The following is a 16389-nucleotide window of genomic DNA, read 5'->3' as shown; positions in this document are numbered from 1 at the left end:
TTCGCTCAGAGCCTGTAGAGAGCTCTGCCCGCCCAAGGGAGACAGCAGCCTTGAGACAACAACAGTTAAGAACGCCACACACTACAGACATCCCAGCTTCAGAAACAACATCAACATATTTTACATGCAACGCAACCCACTCTTCATCTTTTCAAGTGGTGTGTACGTAACTTAAAGAGACGGAAATACAAGCTGTGATCCAAAGATTTAGATCCAGTCTTTCCACCATCAGTGCGTCTCTAATCAGTTTTGTGGTCTGTTTACAACCCAAATGCCGAATGTTGTGCTGTACACTCATGTAAAGCCACCTATAACAAAACGTGAGACTGTGTCAATTAATAACAAGACATTTCTGTTTTTATGCTGACACCATCTTTGACATTTACTTTATTTGCCGTCACTATGGTTACAGTTATTTAGTAGTTTCAATGTTATTGTGAAAACAGAATATCCATTTTAAACTGCCAAACACTATATCTGTATAATTCCACTTGTCTGTGTTGACAGACTGTCAGTGTGTGCATTAGTGATGGAGATTTTTGAGTGACACATTCTGCAAGTTACATTAATACGCCAGTAGATGGAGTATTAATCATTGAATCATTTACAGTGATTTGTTAAAACACACTTGCTAAATTTGGAACCGCATACTAGCATACTACTCCATGGCAGAAACAGGAAGTAGTATGCGGTTTTGAATTTAGCAACTAATTCATTCTGAAACAAAACAAGTGACTCTATATGAGTGAGACACTAAATCATTTACTCAATTCTTTTGCTCAAACACACTGGTTCATTCAGAAGTTATTTTTATATACATTTTAACCACAAACGCTCACCTTGCACTGCTCTGCGACGTGCCACGCATTACGTAATCACGTTGGAAAGGTCACACGTGACGTAGTCAAAAGCTCTTTACAAAAAAGGTAAAACAATGATGTTGGACAATTTTGAAGTTGGAGGAGAAAATGAGATGCAGTTTTTCACTTCTGCCTACATCACACGTGACCTTTCCAACATGAATACGTCATGCATGGTGCAATCGCAGAGCAGTGCAAGACGAGCATGTGTTGGTTAAAAAGTATATACATTTTTATTTTATTTTTTTAGAAAATGACAGATCCTTTCACTAGACTTACTCCTCGTCTGGAAAGCTGCACTGAAACTGCAATTTGGACCTTCAACCCATTGTACCCTGGTGAAGTCCACTATATGGTGAAACATCCTGGAATGTATTCCTCAAAAACCTTAATTTCTTTTCCACTGAAGACAGAAAGACAAAAACATCTTGGATGACATGGGGGTGAGTAAATTATCAGGAAATTTTAATTCTGAAGTGAACTAATCCTTTAAACAAGAATTTGATCATGCTGTAAAGTGCCACAACAACAATCACCAGGCTGTTGGCCCCCTCTACAGGCAGTTTTTATAATACATAATGTATATAAGTTGATTGTTTATAATATTATGTATTATAACAGTGTTGTTCATTAAAACCATAAAATTACTTGCTTTTGACACTTTATTTAAACCAATTATTATTAAGTCATTTTAGGCTAGGTTAGGTTATCCAAATACTCAATTGTCAAAATAATAGACCAATTACTCGATTACCAAAATAATCATTAGTGAAAGCCCTGGATTAGTTAAATGAGAAGTAAATTGCACCTGCATTGTTTTGCATTTTATGACTTTCAGTCTGAAATGTTGTAAGTATATGTAACAAGCAAAGTATTAATCATAATGTACTTTAAATGACATTACAAACTAATATAATAAAGATATCAGGTCTGCTGTTGTTTATAAATACCAGTAGTGATGTTGTACAATGAGGATGTTGTCACGTCGCCAGAAACAGAGGGTCAGAGGGCCAGGGTGATTACTGTCCTTACCAGTGCCTGAATTTGTGTACACGATATACTGGTTCACGATCTAGGAAGCTAGGGACTTAATTGAGAAGCACCCTAAACAAGTGACGAGTCATTGAATCATTTAATTAATTGAAACAAGTGACAGTCAATAGAGGATTCACTCAACCGATTCGTTCAAACAAACTGATTCACTCAGGAACATCTGTGTGTTTGAGTCTGATCTCCAGAAATGGCACTTTTTTGCAACCACCCCTTCAGGATTCAGAGTCAAGTGTACTAAAATCATTAATGCAGTTTCAGAATGCACAAACTTAAAAATAACAATAATAAAAACCCCTGAAGACCCAAAATCTGAATGACAGTTTATTCAAGCTAAAGTGTTTTTGTAGCTTAGTCTCCTGCTGCTGTCTGAAAGGATTGAGGAGAGACTCAGAAAGGCTCAGAAAAATGACATTAACAGGCACAGCTGCAAAAGCAGGAAAAAAAGTGAATAAACACACTCAAAATAGCTTCTTGTTACCGCAGTCTGCAGCACAGACCAACAAACCCAATCCATCTGAATGCCACTGGTCAGACTGCATAATATAAGGCTAAACGATGACCATTTAGATCTGATTCCTTGCATGTATTATTTCACAAAGTTTTATCTCAAGCATATCGAGGCCTGCTCACAACATGGGAAGGGCCGTGATCCCCAGATCCCCAGGCACACAGACAGGAGAACCACATAAACACACTCGGAGGGAGCAGGCAAAGGCCAGCGCTCTACAGGATGTGGCCAGCTCCACCCCACATAGCATGTCCCAGAGCAATAACCAGACAAAATGAGGATCAAACAACGATTTATACATGTGCTGACAAATTCCAGACTCATATATTGGGCTGTTCTTGCATTCAAGTGCTTAGTGCACATCTTTCATTCGGTTTCATCAAGTTTCCTTTCCTCTATAGCCCCAAATCTGGCTCCAAATGCAGCTTTTGATCTACTTTAAAAGTTTCCTACTCCTCAGAACCTACCCTTTCTCTCTCTTTTACTCAGTATCTCCATCTCCGTTTCTAAGTTTCTGTGTCAGACACAAAGAGGCCTCTCATTCAGACAGCGCAGTGTAAAGCGTGAGGTGATTCCGTGGGAAAGGCTCTTGGCAGACTGGCAGCTTCCTGACTGATATCATTTCTGGAGTCTTGGACTGGATACGGAACGATCATCCACAGAGGAAAACAATTGCCGCAACTTGCCCATCAAGCTATTATTATCCCTTTCTCATTGTCTTTAGAAAAGGTCTAGGGCAGGTTATCACGATAAGGAGAGGTTTTAAGTGCAAATACTATCTTTGATCCAGCCCACAGGTTTACATTTAATCGCTTTTATTTCCGTAAAACATACTGTAACCTCTCCCTACCAAGACAACATACCTGCTTGAAAGTTTTTAAATACCAAAACAGCAGCACTGAAGAAACCAAACAAGTTTCATTGCTAAAGCTGGATTCCAGCTACATCACATCATCCAAACTATGAAGTATGAGGATGTACCGTATTCCAGTTAAAAGGAAGAATATAAGCGAATACACATCTATAAATAGATTGTCCTTGTTGTCACTGAAACTACAAGCAAGCTTAGTATTCCTCTAAACAACATTTCTTAAAGGTTCAATACAAGTTCCATAAATTATTTGATGTATAATATCTATTACCATAAGAAAGTAAGTAAAGTACTTATAGTAAGCCACTTATAATAGAATTTACCAGACTGTGAACCTCAAATTTTTTGTTAAAGCACTAAATTCTTTCATAAAAAGTGTAATCTGAGCTGTGAAATTGTAACATCCGTGGGTGTTGCTAGTTCATCAGCTTCACCTGCTGTGCTTGTCAGATAGAGACGTACTGTAGCAGAAAGCTCTTGTTAAGATTGTTTCTGGCTGGTTTTATCATCAGAAATGGTTAAGTATGGTAAGTCCAAATAATTTTCTGTGGTAACTGACATTATGCCATAAAAGCTGCTGGTTGAGCTTAACAGTATTGTAGCTGAAACATTCCTTTAAGAGAAAATGAGGTCTGCATGTGCTGACTACAGTCATGCTTCAGTGGGAAAAACAGATAAACCATTAGATCTTGTTCAAATAAATCACACTTAAGAAGCAGACATGTGAAGGCAGCTCCCCTTACCTAATCTGTGTGGCTTCTTCTACTTTAATGTATCGCTTCCAGTTTCTCTTTCATCATGAATTCCTCCATTTGTAGTATTTCACTATTCCTACAGAACATAAAGAGAAGACAGAAAAAAAAATCAGTTTTTTCACCATATTTTCAGATGCGCACAGCCAGACAAAGTTTGGCAAGACTGGAATGCGAGTGAGTTTTTTTTTTTTTAATGGGTTGTTTTTGTGATGGCATTATCTGCTTCAAAACAGCACTAGTCCCAACGGGTCTCAGCGTTTCAAATATCTGAGGTTTGCTCTGTGTTAGCCCACAAAATGTATACAAGGCAAAAATATTCAGTGCGCACATAAAAGTTTGGGGTCAGTAGGACTTTTAAGTCTCTTATCCTCACCAAAGCTGCATATATTTGATCAAAAATACATTTAAACAGTAATATTGTGAAAATAAAACATTAAAAACATTCAAATTTAAAACAATAAAATGTTCCATTTTATTATGTTTTAAAATGTAGTTTGCTCATGTAATGGCAAGGCTGAATCTTCAGCATCATTACTCCAGTCTTTAGTGTCACATGATCCTTCAGAAATCATTCTAATATGCTGATTTAGTGCTCGCTCAAGAAACATTTCTTATTATGAATGTGAAAAACAGTTGTGCTGCTTAATATTTTTGTGGAAACTGATACATCAATTTCATTTTCCAGAAAAAATAAATAAAAAAATAACAGGGTTTATTTGAAATAGAAATCATAATAGAATTACACTTTTGATAAATTTAATGAATCCTTGTTGAAAAAAAAAAGTATTTATTTCTTAAAAAAAAAAAATCTTACTGACCCCAAACCTTTGAACAATAGTGCATTAAATAAATTAATAAACAAATTGAACAGTACATACCTGAAAGGAAGCAAGCAAAGAAATGTTTAAGTAAAAAACACTAAAATTATGTGCACTTTGACAGCTAAAACACTACAATATCGCTCTGTGTGAGTCTTTGGCTTATGTTCCAAATCTGTGGTTAAACTAAATCTGATCTAGTTTAACCACAGAATTGATCTAAATATCATTACCTTATTATCTCTCTCACTTTGCATTCATTGCTCTGATCGGCTGAAAAAGAGAGAATGTCGCATTAAAGTTGTCAAGCTATTTAATCACATGCCCACCATATTCACTAAAATCAGTATAAAATCTCTCAATACTGTCAGCAGGCACTAAAATTATGCTGACAAATCACAGTACACAGAATTACCATTATGAAGACACCTCAGTCACGGCTGACACCTCAGCATATGAGCAGAGCTCAGGGGTTGCATAAGCAATTCCGGGAAAACCGCAGCTTAAATAAATACGACTGGTATCATGTATAGAGAAATGAAATGGATCAAAACATTCTCTTGCCAAACCAATCCAATGCTAGTCACTGACTGCACAACTCTGAAATTCTTGTCAAGTGACGCATGTTCTGGGCAAAATCAGTTAAGTTACTTCCCTTTGCCTGAGACTAATCCTCTTAACAGGCCTCAGAGCCACTGCTGAAATATTGGTGGGGAAGAAACAAAAGTCTGGTGGGACGATTTTTAGAAACAAGTTAGTAATGAATGTCATCAATTTTTCTGACAGCAGTAAGAGGGAATAAATGTATAAAACTCACATGGCGCACACAATATCATAGGGACTTTCCATTGGTTTCTATTGGCTTAATTTTCTGTCTTTTAATGCAAACCTTTTTTGCATTTTTATACTTTAAGACATTATTTAGAATGTTTATTAAGCTATTTTCCTCATAGGGACTGTTGGCTGCTCCCCCAAATGTTGATGTCAGGTTTTACGATCAGGGGACATTTGGTCCACACAATACAGGCAAAACCGACACACACACACAGACACTTTCAAATGCTAGTTTTAGTAGATGCCAAATTTGCCAAATATTTTACAGAGCCTACATTTTGATTTAATAAACTTAACAAATGTGTATATATGAGGTCAGAATACTGAGGCTACTAACTTGACCCCTAAAATAAGTTTACTTCCTCTCTTTTAGAGTTCACAATGGGGCATATATGAGGATGAGCATGCAGTTTTCGAATATGATATGATCTTTCAAACAATTTTTACCATGAAAGCTTTCAAATAAAATCCCTATTCTAATAATACAAAAATGCTCTTTTCAGTGCTGTACTACAGCTTTGCTTGAGTAATCCACACATTTACTGTTTATATACCCTTCACAAAAGAATATGAATGTGTCAAAGCCTAAGCTGACTCATGCTCATGACAACATTTTGGGCATCAATAGTGGCATATAGTACCATACAGTACGTTTTACAGGTCTTGAGACTTTCAAAACATCATGATGACATTCAACATTACATTTATGTTCCTAAGAGACCATTTTTGTTACCACTGTACACCGTAACCTGTAGAGTACAATCACCGACTGGAAACAATAACAATATAGTTTTGATCCATGACCACAAAGCAGGTGGTGACACTAAACATAATTCACTGAACTATGCTTAACAGTATAAACTCAACATGTTTAAAAACACCATTACTATCACGGCTAATTATGTATTAATAAAATATACATACATAAAACAAAGAAATATATATAATATTTACGCTTTAAATGCATCTGAGACAAATGTGTTTAAAAAAAAAAACAAAAACAAAAAACTCGCCGCAGTCTTGAGGTAACTTGTTAGTGTGTGGGACTCACCTCGACGGGTCGAAACCAAAACACCCGCAAACAAAAGCACATTTACGCATTTATAAGAGCTGGATGATGTTTCTCCAAAGGCTCGGTTGCTGTTAACAGTTTTAGATGTTCCTACATGACCGAGGCGAGGTTGTTTCCTTGTACTTCGCAAGAAAGACTCATCTAGCTTAAAGCTGCGTTAAAGCATGCGACCTCTCCCGGCAAAAACAAACTCCAGGAGGAGAACAAAAGTTGATGTGCATTGAGTTTCACGTCACGTGTTCCAGCTGGGAATGTCTTTGGAAGGGAAAAAGTCTTTGTTAGACCCAGCAACCATTGATGTTACTCAGAGAAGAACATGAAAGAACCGGAAAGACAGTGGAAAACTATGGAGGATGAAAACTGCACAAATCGAAAATAATTAAATAAATGACCTGGTGGGCTCAATTTTCACTTTAAGTCTCAGTTGCTTAATAAAGTCTCTAAAAATATATCACGTTTTATTATATAGGCCTACATATTAAAAAAAAAAAAAAAAAAAAAGTGTTAATTGTAATTTCCAAAGGATTCCAATAAAAAAATGTACAGGATTCTAATTAGAATTTCTATCATATTTTGGAACCATTCCTATAAGATTACTGTAGGACTTGTCTAATAGACATAATATCATAATTTCTAGGAGGTTGTACAAAGGATTTGGTTCTTATTCTGTTCATTTTCTTTGCAGCATCTTGTTTACTGAGATAATGTACACTGTAAAAGAATAAACGTTAAAAAAAAGGTGAAATGCATGGCATTAAAGATGTTGTTTTATTGAAAATAATAAAGTTTGAAGTCACCGTTATGGAAGTATGTGTGTGTTTTAGTTGGGCTCTTGATTCTTGACATTTTGACCCAATTATTACGCAGCTTTTATTTTTAGCTTTTTCCTCTGAAATGTGTCACTTCTATTTTCAGTGGCATTGCATAGTTTGTCATTTTTACATAGAAGCGAAAGTTCCAATATAATTTATCTTGTTTCATTTTGACATCACGAAAAATTGTTGGTAAACAAATAAAATACTATCGTGAGAGTTTGAAGTGTTTTTGCAGAGAATTTATTTTCTTCAAGTCCACAGGGCCAGATGTGCCCATTAGTGAAAACACACATTTAATTATTTCCATACAGAATACTCATGGGTTCCAAAGCTGAAGATTCAGTAAGATAATCTTGCGCTTTACTGTCATAAAGTAACATGAAAGTAATTGAAAAGAGTGGCATTACACAGAAAAAGTCACACAGCACAGGTATTTTTTAAAACGTGTTTCTTAGAAACTGTTCTTAGAAAACGGTTCACATTGCCAAATTTACCACTGAACAATTCCAAAAGAATTTATTTTATTAAGCAAAGTCATTAAATTACATTTGAGAAATGTAATTTTTTGTTTTGTTTTTTGTACAGCACTCTGATATTTTCTGTTGTAGTGTTTATTAACATTTTTTAATGTTTGAACTTATTAATGGCACCAAACCATGCAAAACGTACAAAATTCTTAACTTCCAGCTTGAAAAATGGATTGCAAAACTATTTTAATTCAAAACTTAAAAAATAAATTGCCATCAGTGTTTAAATGGAAACATATTCAAATATTTTTAAAATATATTTGCAGAAACATATATTTTCAACAATCTGTGTTAAACAATATAACAGATTGTTTTACATTTGATCTAAAGATCTATGCTGCAATTACAACAGTTTATTACTGTAACAACAGTATATAATTACAGTATGTAACTTAAAAGATAGCCAAGAAAATCTTATATTAAAAAGAACATAATATGAAAAACAAAAAAAACAAAACAAAAAAAAACATTCATCCTCTGAAAGTCAGTCCTTCACACTTGTCATTTCTTCATTCACGGAGTTCACTTTACCTGTTTGTTTGTTTTTTACATTTAGTGATACAATATTTAGTGTAATCAGTGCTCAAAGTGGTCAGGTATGCACTTCTACATTTTAAGCATACCAGCACTTCTCACATGTTTTTTTTTTTTTCCCCTCAACTTCAAGCTCTGAGTGTAATTATATAATTATATTGTGACCTGAATCTCCTCAGATTCCAGGTTAATCTGGTTATGATCCTCCACAGTGCTTGGGACTACATATTTGGGACAGATGAACTCAACGGGTTTCCACTGCGGTCTTCGTCCACTTCCTCTTTGTCGGAAAGGGGCAAACCGCAACCATTTCTTCACTACATCAGCAAACTGGTGGTGTGTGGCCTCCTTTCCTACGGGTGTCCTCTTCAAGGCACCTGCAGAGAACGGAGCTGAAACATTACTTCACATGAAGATCTAAAAATGCTGTACTTTAAAGTGAAGCGTCTGCACTGAAACAATTTTAAAAATTGCTTACGAAATAAAACACCCTGCAGTCTGGTGTTTCTGAAGCTCCGTTTCTGTCCTCTGCCAACCCAGTTGAGCTCTGAGCCCACGCTGAATGAGAGAACAGCATGCATAAGACGCCGGACCGCATCATCCACCGTGGCTCCGCCCATCCTTGAGAGGTGTGACACCTATGGAAAATCAAAATATTAAGAAATACTCAGTACAGGTGAAGGAGGGAAGAGTGTTACCAGAAAATGTTTGATAGAGGTTTACAAAGTAACATAACCCATTATTACATGTGCTGTAGATTTACAGTATTTGTTATTTACCATTCTCCTCTGAGTTTCAGTATCCTCTAAATGCTGCTCTGTTTCATCAAGCTGTTCCATAGTTCTTAGTGGCAGATCGATGTCAAGTGGCTCGTCCTCCTCTTCACACATTTGTCCATAAATCCTGGCCTGCAGGTCTTTCAGAACTTCCCACTGCCTCTGTTGCTCCTCCTTGATCTCAATAAGAAGGGATATGATTTTCCTATGGGCCGCTGTCTCTGGAGCTATAAAAAGCTAGATTTAGTGAAGACTCACAAAAGGTTAAAATTCAGCATTGATATCAACTGTGTCAAGCTGCTTCAGTTGAGTTCCATTTGTGTGCAGCTGTCTACATGTCTACTTGCTGTGAAGTGGTTGCTAAGGTGTTCTGGGATGTTTCTACAGTAGGCCGATTCTGTATAGACAGTACAGTTTAATTAAATAATTTTATTCAATTAACAGGAATTTTATGTTTCTTTTCAGATTTGTACATACACCTGACAGTACTCTAATAGTATGTAGAAAAAAGATATAGGGACTTGAACTTGCCTATTGATGGGAATTGATTGGATGGTTGGTTTGTTGTCATTTACTATAGGGTGCAACATTCGGGTTCCGGAAGTAAAAACTCCAATCAACTTCTCCATAGGAAAAAAGGATTTTAAACTTAAAGACAGCCTTAGTGTGTCTACTTACTATATATATATATATATATATATATATATATATATATATATATATACTATACTATATATATATATATATATATATATATATATATAGTAAGTAGACATTAACACCTGGCGGGTGTTAATGTCATATATGGCTTGACATTAACAACCGCCAGGTGGATTTCAGCAGTGACGTTACACAGCCAATCCTCCTAGACTCCTTGATGTATTGAATTTTTTTATACAGTATATACATTTTTCAATTGTAGTCTCAACTTACTGAACTGACTCGACGGCAGTTCCATTTTTCCGTAATTTGAATAGGGAAGGCATAGGACGTACAGCTTAAGCTTTTTAAAGAATACGAAAGCCGGTCTGGCAAAAGCTACATATTTTACTTCGTAACTTGTTACATATGGATTTTTTTTTACCCAAATGCATCGCTTCACTTCAGAGCCATGTGGAATATGTTTATGATGGATGGAGACACTTTCTTCAGCTCATACTCGTTTGGTAACGCATACTGCCATTATAAAGCTCGGATGTATCAGGATATTTATTAATATTTCTACAATTGTGTTCATCAGAAAAAAGTCATATACATCTAGGATGACTTGAGGGTGAGTAAAGCTTGGGGTAATTTTCATTTGAAAGTGAACTAATCCTTTAAGTGAACGTAAACAGTTGAGAAAGGAAACGCACATGTAACAGTATATCCTTGTGTCAGGTCTTAAAGTGACAGCAGCCTAATATACCTGCTGCCAAATTATGAGATAATATTAAAAATATCTATATGGCAGTTTTTCCCCATGGTATCAAGGTCAAAATTGTGGCCTGTGAAAATGCTGAGCGGCTAGTAAATTTGGAAAACCACTAGCCAAAGTGGCTGGTGAGCAAAAAAGCTAATGTCAAGCTCTGTATTATCACTAAAGCCAAAGCCAAAGGTAAAGGTACACTGTTGTACCTTTGTCTTTTTTGCTTCAAATCAAAGTTTGTAATGATATGATTCACCTCGTAGCTGGTTGGCTTGGTTAATGGCTTATAACGCTTTAATGAAGCGAAGAAATGCATATGGAAGAAATTAATGGAAAAAATATTTCCGGAACCAACGCCGTAGGTTGTCCCGCCCTCGCGCCCGTAAACGCTTCATCAGAGAAGAGAAGAGATGTTGTTGCAAGAGAGAAGTAAAGTTACTTTCATTAAAATTTAGGAGGGCACAAGAATAAAAATAATGATGTGTAGGGTTAAATAATTTATAACAAATACTGCAATATTCCATAAGAAATGAAAATTGTCAGTTTGATTTTTATGGTGACTTAAGTTTTTTTTTAAAGAAAAAATATTTAGAGTAGAGTTGGGGAATAAAAGAATATATGTATGTATATTCTGTATATAACTTGCATATAAAAAAACCTTAGTCTCAATACAAAAGACATTTTGACAAGACAAAGTTCTGTAACGATTTAAGACAAGGGATGTAAAGTGGTCATTTTCACTGCCAACAGTACCTGAAGATGAAGATGCATCCTCGTGCATCAACTTTTCTGCCACTCCTGCAGGATTGTAGGACTGTGAGTCCGCGCTGAAATTCACCTCAGCCCGCCCCGGGATGTCTTCTGCGCTCCTTCTCAAGTCTCCGGGCAGAGGGTTTATATCCTCCTCAGGCACCGCTAAGCGTCTCTGTGCCATTTCTGCCATGTGTTTACTCACTAAAGCCTCCGCCCGGTGGTTTATGGCCCAGTTCGAGCGACCGACACTGTTTGGTTCCATTTCACTGGGTATATTTATTAACTTACAAATAGCACTTTATGCAAAATTTAATCCCTTAACATGCTACTCTTGAGAAACTCTGCGATATATGCGAGAAATACGCGGAAATGGTTATCAAACTGTCCCCAGCCAGCGCACGTATCACGTTACGCAAACGTCACAGCAACGTTGGCAGAACGTTGGGAATTCTGAAAGAACTACAATTCCCACAAGCATAGCGTGACGTCACCCGGCGCGCAGTTACATTTACCTAAATCTCGTTTTTGACAGAAATGTTTCTTTCAAAATGACTAAACATAAAATGTTTCTACTTGTATTCATTCATTCTTAAATTTCTACCTGATTATTTGTCAATTTTAGTTTTGTCATTTATTGTTAAATATGGATATAAGAGGGCAAAAAAAGATTATTTTGTTATTCCTCAAGTTGAAGTTAGAATTAATTTCCATATGCATGATAAATTAAAGGTAAGCTTTCTTTCTCTTACACACTCACTGATCTATGTTTTCATGACAATGTCTTTTCATGTAAAAATCAAGGAAGTGTAATAGGCTGTGTTGTTTGAGTTGCTTCTGTGCTTATGATGGCCAAATGTTTGAAAATGTCACCGACAAATATAGTACACCATGCAATCACAGACTTCTGATTACATTTAAAGTGCTTCTCACAATTTAAAAGCCCCATAAATAATGGTTTGTTCTAAATCTACTAATAACAACAAGTTTGTGTGAGGGTTAGGGGCACGGTTGATGTTTTGGAAATGCATTTATTAGATGCCCTTATACAGTGAAAGCAACATGCCTGCCTTTATGGCTGAAATGACAATTAGCGAACAATATTGTTTACCTCAGCAAAGATAATTTTAATTATGGTCAAGTAGCAAAAATGTAGGCTACTCTGATATACAACTGAAACACCTGAACAAAATAGTTTAGTACATAAAGCCAACCACCATTCTTTTTATGATTCCTGAAATGCAGAAGACACAAGTTACTCTGAATGAAATATCTATGCTTTCATTGGAGAATCAAAACCCCAGCAGTTTTCCATTGGAAATCATAAAAAAAAAAGAAAACATGCAATAATCTAAGAGGTCTAATTCCACTGCTGTCCATCCAGTGCTCAACATGTGTAATAGTAATGAACATAAATAATTCCTTATATTAAAATATCCCATGCAATTTAGCAAACCAAGGGCGTTTAATCAAACCCTCAACACAACAACAAAAAAATAAAATAAACAAATAAAGGACCCAAACATTGTACAGTATCTATGAAAATATAGTCAACAGATATACAGGCAAAGACAAAAAATATGAAGACATTTTCTTGTATGTATAATTATGTACATCAGCAATGAATCACCCTGTAAAAGTCACATTTTTTTTTTTTTTTATTAAAATATGCCTGAATCCATGAAGAAATATCAGCAGACAAGAAAAGGAAATATGAGTGAAACTTGTCTAATTGTGGGCTAATTGGTTGTGCATGCCCTCATCATTATTATTATTATATTTGTGCGTACAAACGAACAGCAGCACTTTGATTTTCAGAAGTGATGATGACCAAATAGCATCGATCAGTACACAATAATCATTGAATCTGTAGATTGCTATGGCTGGTATTGCAACCATAAACATAGGCATTAATGTCCCACAACCTGTAAGCAGCAGTGCTCATAGATTTTGAAGCATTACAGTTGCAGTGATAGTTAATTTACTTGCATCTCAAAGCCTCTTTTTACTATCCTTGATATTGAGCATATAGAGTGCAGAAAACCTGTCAAACCTTACTGAAAGTAAGTAGCATATATATGACTCTAAGAATGTGATGTGTCATGTTTAGGATTTACAAGAAAAAACACAAACACAGTAATTAATCTAAACATTATTGCATTTGATGAACAAAACTTTTCATTAAACCCTGCCTTCCCGACATCTTCCTTATAATACCCTGCTTTACGAAGAAGAAAATAGTGAACTAACAATCCTCAGCATCCAAACACAGCTTGTACACTCTACTTGGATTACACCTAGCTTATATTTACCAGGAATATCACATTGCGTAAACCCTAGACCTGCAGTTGCATTTTTTGGAAAATAAACCAGGCCTGAATGCCTATTATGAGTAATACAGAAAACGAAATGTTCATATTCGCTAATCTGCCAACCTAGGGAAAAAGTATCCTTTTTTTGTTTATTTTTTTTACATCATTGATAAAAGAATGACCTACAAAGTGTGACCTTTGATTTTAAACATGCTAAAAGTACTTTGACAGTAAGCTGACAAATTTGTTTTTTGAGCTAAAGAATTCACTTGAAGCACATCCTACAGACTTTTAACAGCAGAAAACATTTCTAAACATTTTGCGTTACAAAATACAAAGTTGCGTTTGTGATAAAAAATACTTTGCCGCAGTACTCTTCCAGATATGTTTCTAAGTCATCTAAATTCTATTCTTGAATATGACAATTACACCCCCAGTATCAACCAGTGCATAAAACACAAAATTTCCCTGCAATGTGCCTTCAGACTAGAAAACCTGCATGAAGTTTCTAACTAGACTAAAAGATTCCATAGAATCGCTACTTTGTCAGTTTGCTAAAAACCTCTGTTAGGACAAAAAGCCCACGCATCCACATCTTGTTTCACAGTTAAAAGTTTACAGCTGTGATACATTGTGGCGGTGTCTTTTTACAATCCCCAGAAACAGAGGCATACAAAACAAAGTATTTAAACCATCCTTCTAAAAGAAGGCCAAGAAATGAGTCCTGGACACATTACCATAAAGAACGTCTGAAAAATCCATATTATTAACTGCATCCTTGGAAATGAATTCTGATCCTTGTTCTACAGAGAGGATTTCTTGAAAAATTCCTTGATAAACTCTAAGATTAGAGCAGCATGCTAAGAGATAAATGACTTGACCTCTTCTAGAGCAAATTTCATTGATTTACATCTATGATTTGACTTTGAAACAGTCTTATTAAGGTTAGACGTTAGCTTCATTTTACCAGGACATGTTCCTGCTAATCAGCTTCTTAGGTTTGTGGCTCACTCACTCCATTCACTCTAAACAGGGAATGGGCCGATCTTAAATGTCAAAACAGTTAAGTATAAAATATATGTATATATATATATATATTCCCTTACTTGCCTGCCAAAGTTTTGAGTGTTCAAAAAATCTCTACAATTACCTCTGATGTCACGATACACCAATATCAAATAGTAGAAACTGTTTAAGCATCACGTCAAAGGTGCATCTAAAAGGGTGCATAATATTCAGAGATGAAGGAGAAGGAATCCAAAAGAAAAGGCTGACACACAAGCTTTGAAGGACAAAACGGCGTGGCCTGGCTGAAAGTCCAGAACGGCCTCTTCTTTGGGACAGCTGTGGGTTGGTTTCGTTTCAGTACGTCATAGGAAAGCAATGTGCATAAATAGTTCTCAATAAATTAATAAATAAACCTTCCTCTGTTTTCAGTATATACAGAGTGTTAGAGACAAAAGAATGTTCATAAACACATCTATAGAAATCCCATATATCACACAAGAATATCGTCTCACTAAACATAAATATGTTGGTTGTAGCGTTCCAACATGCGTCTCCACACAGGTGCAAACAAATGCCCGCTGTCTCTCTAAAAAAAAAAAAAAGCGATCTCAAACCTTTCGCTTTTATTACCTTCTCTGCACGGTAAACATATCCTCATTGGGAAAAGGTAGACACTGATGACCCTGGTATCCGGATCAATCTGTCATATGAAGGTTGAAAGTGACTTGGTAATGCCCAAATTAAAAAGAGGATTGTTCACAAGTATTTACTGGAGGTCACCAGTACCTATCAGCAAAAAAAAGAACCCTCATAAATCTATAGGTTTACCGATATTAACAAGTCCAGTCTCTTTTTCCATCACTTAGCAGCTAATAAAATAAATGCCATCATAAAATACATTTAGATCATATTCTTTAAATATGCAAAATATTTTGAAAAAAACAAAGTATTCACATCAAACCAGGCAGTAGTCATCTCTTACTACATTCCTGTCCCCGTCGGAACAGTCTATATATCAGTCAACAGGACCAATCCTCACACACAACCGCTCCTTCATTCTCTCTCTCCTCTTGTAACACCACAGACCTAGAGACTCTATCAATATTGCACCCATTGGAAAGAAAAAGAGAGGATTGATAGAGGATCGGCTAGATCAATAAATAAATATTCCTTCAGAACAAGAGCCGGTCCACCTCTGATCAAGGACTTGTGCCGTTATCCTTTACAAGGTCAAAGAGGGAGGGCCAGGAAAAGGAACGATTCTCATTCCTCGCGGCAGGTGGGCAGATTGACGAAGGTGAATACGTTGAACTCGATGAGGATGGAGAAACACAGGAAGACGGCGTACATCAGCAAACAAACGAAACCCAAACGCCTGTCCAGTTTCCAGTTGTTCAAATGCACGCCGAGAACCTGAGAGGGAAAGAAAGGGTAGATTGTGAGAGATGGATTTAAAGGGCATTTGTTTCAATTAGTGTTTTTAATTGC

The 16389-nt window shown here is 36.1% G+C and overlaps 3 protein-coding genes across 9 annotated transcripts in view; all 3 read right to left on the bottom strand.

The window, feature by feature from the left end:
* rin2a (Ras and Rab interactor 2a) overlaps nt 1-7082 on the bottom strand; it is a 39225-nt gene extending 32143 nt beyond the window's left edge. For 2 of the 5 annotated variants that reach the window (XM_048204964.1, XM_048204962.1), the window contains exons 1-3: nt 6751-7076; nt 5099-5138; nt 4036-4123 (exon numbers count right to left, since the gene is read on the bottom strand). The gene's annotated coding sequence lies outside the window, so the exon portion shown is untranslated. Of the gene's footprint in view, nt 1-4035; nt 4124-5098; nt 5139-5280; nt 6726-6750 lie in introns of those variants that run through there. The other 3 variants (XM_048204963.1, XM_048204965.1, XM_048204961.1) reach the window with 3 other exon arrangements.
* Nucleotides 7083-7810: 728 nt separating this feature from the next.
* Nucleotides 7811-12018, bottom strand: si:dkey-187a12.4. The gene is made up of 4 exons (XM_048204959.1): nt 11585-12018; nt 9427-9650; nt 9126-9285; nt 7811-9024 (listed from the first exon to the last, which is right to left on the bottom strand). The coding sequence occupies exons 1-4, from the start codon at nt 11844-11846 to the stop codon at nt 8801-8803; spliced, it is 870 nt and encodes a 289-aa protein (XP_048060916.1). The 5' UTR covers nt 11847-12018; the 3' UTR covers nt 7811-8800.
* A 574-nt stretch (nt 12019-12592) lies between these two features.
* The window catches only part of slc24a3 (solute carrier family 24 member 3), a 239234-nt gene continuing 235437 nt past the window's right edge, over nt 12593-16389 (bottom strand). For all 3 annotated transcript variants that reach the window (XM_048204955.1, XM_048204954.1, XM_048204953.1), the window contains one exon: nt 12593-16314. In XM_048204955.1, the coding sequence (XP_048060912.1) occupies nt 16165-16314 (150 nt within the window). In that variant the 3' untranslated portion in view covers nt 12593-16164. The remainder of the gene's footprint in view (nt 16315-16389) is intronic.

The sequence above is a fragment of the Megalobrama amblycephala genome, linkage group LG10 (assembly GCF_018812025.1).
Source record: "Megalobrama amblycephala isolate DHTTF-2021 linkage group LG10, ASM1881202v1, whole genome shotgun sequence".
Classification (NCBI taxonomy): Eukaryota; Metazoa; Chordata; class Actinopteri; order Cypriniformes; family Xenocyprididae; genus Megalobrama; species Megalobrama amblycephala.
This window is presented reverse-complemented; position numbering and strand designations above follow the sequence as displayed.

What these genes read in the sequence shown, in the direction of transcription:
- si:dkey-187a12.4 (XM_048204959.1), bottom strand. Translation starts at nt 11,846, where the DNA reads ATGGAACCAAACAGTGTCGGTCGCTCGAACTGGGCCATAAACCACCGG. An exon ending in GGATGCATCTTCATCTTCAG is followed by an intron (nt 9,651 to 11,584) that starts GTACTGTTGGCA and finishes AGCTTTTTATAG; the next exon opens with CTCCAGAGACAGCGGCCCAT. An exon ending in ACTGCAGGGTGTTTTATTTC is followed by an intron (nt 9,025 to 9,125) that starts GTAAGCAATTTT and finishes CGTTCTCTGCAG; the next exon opens with GTGCCTTGAAGAGGACACCC.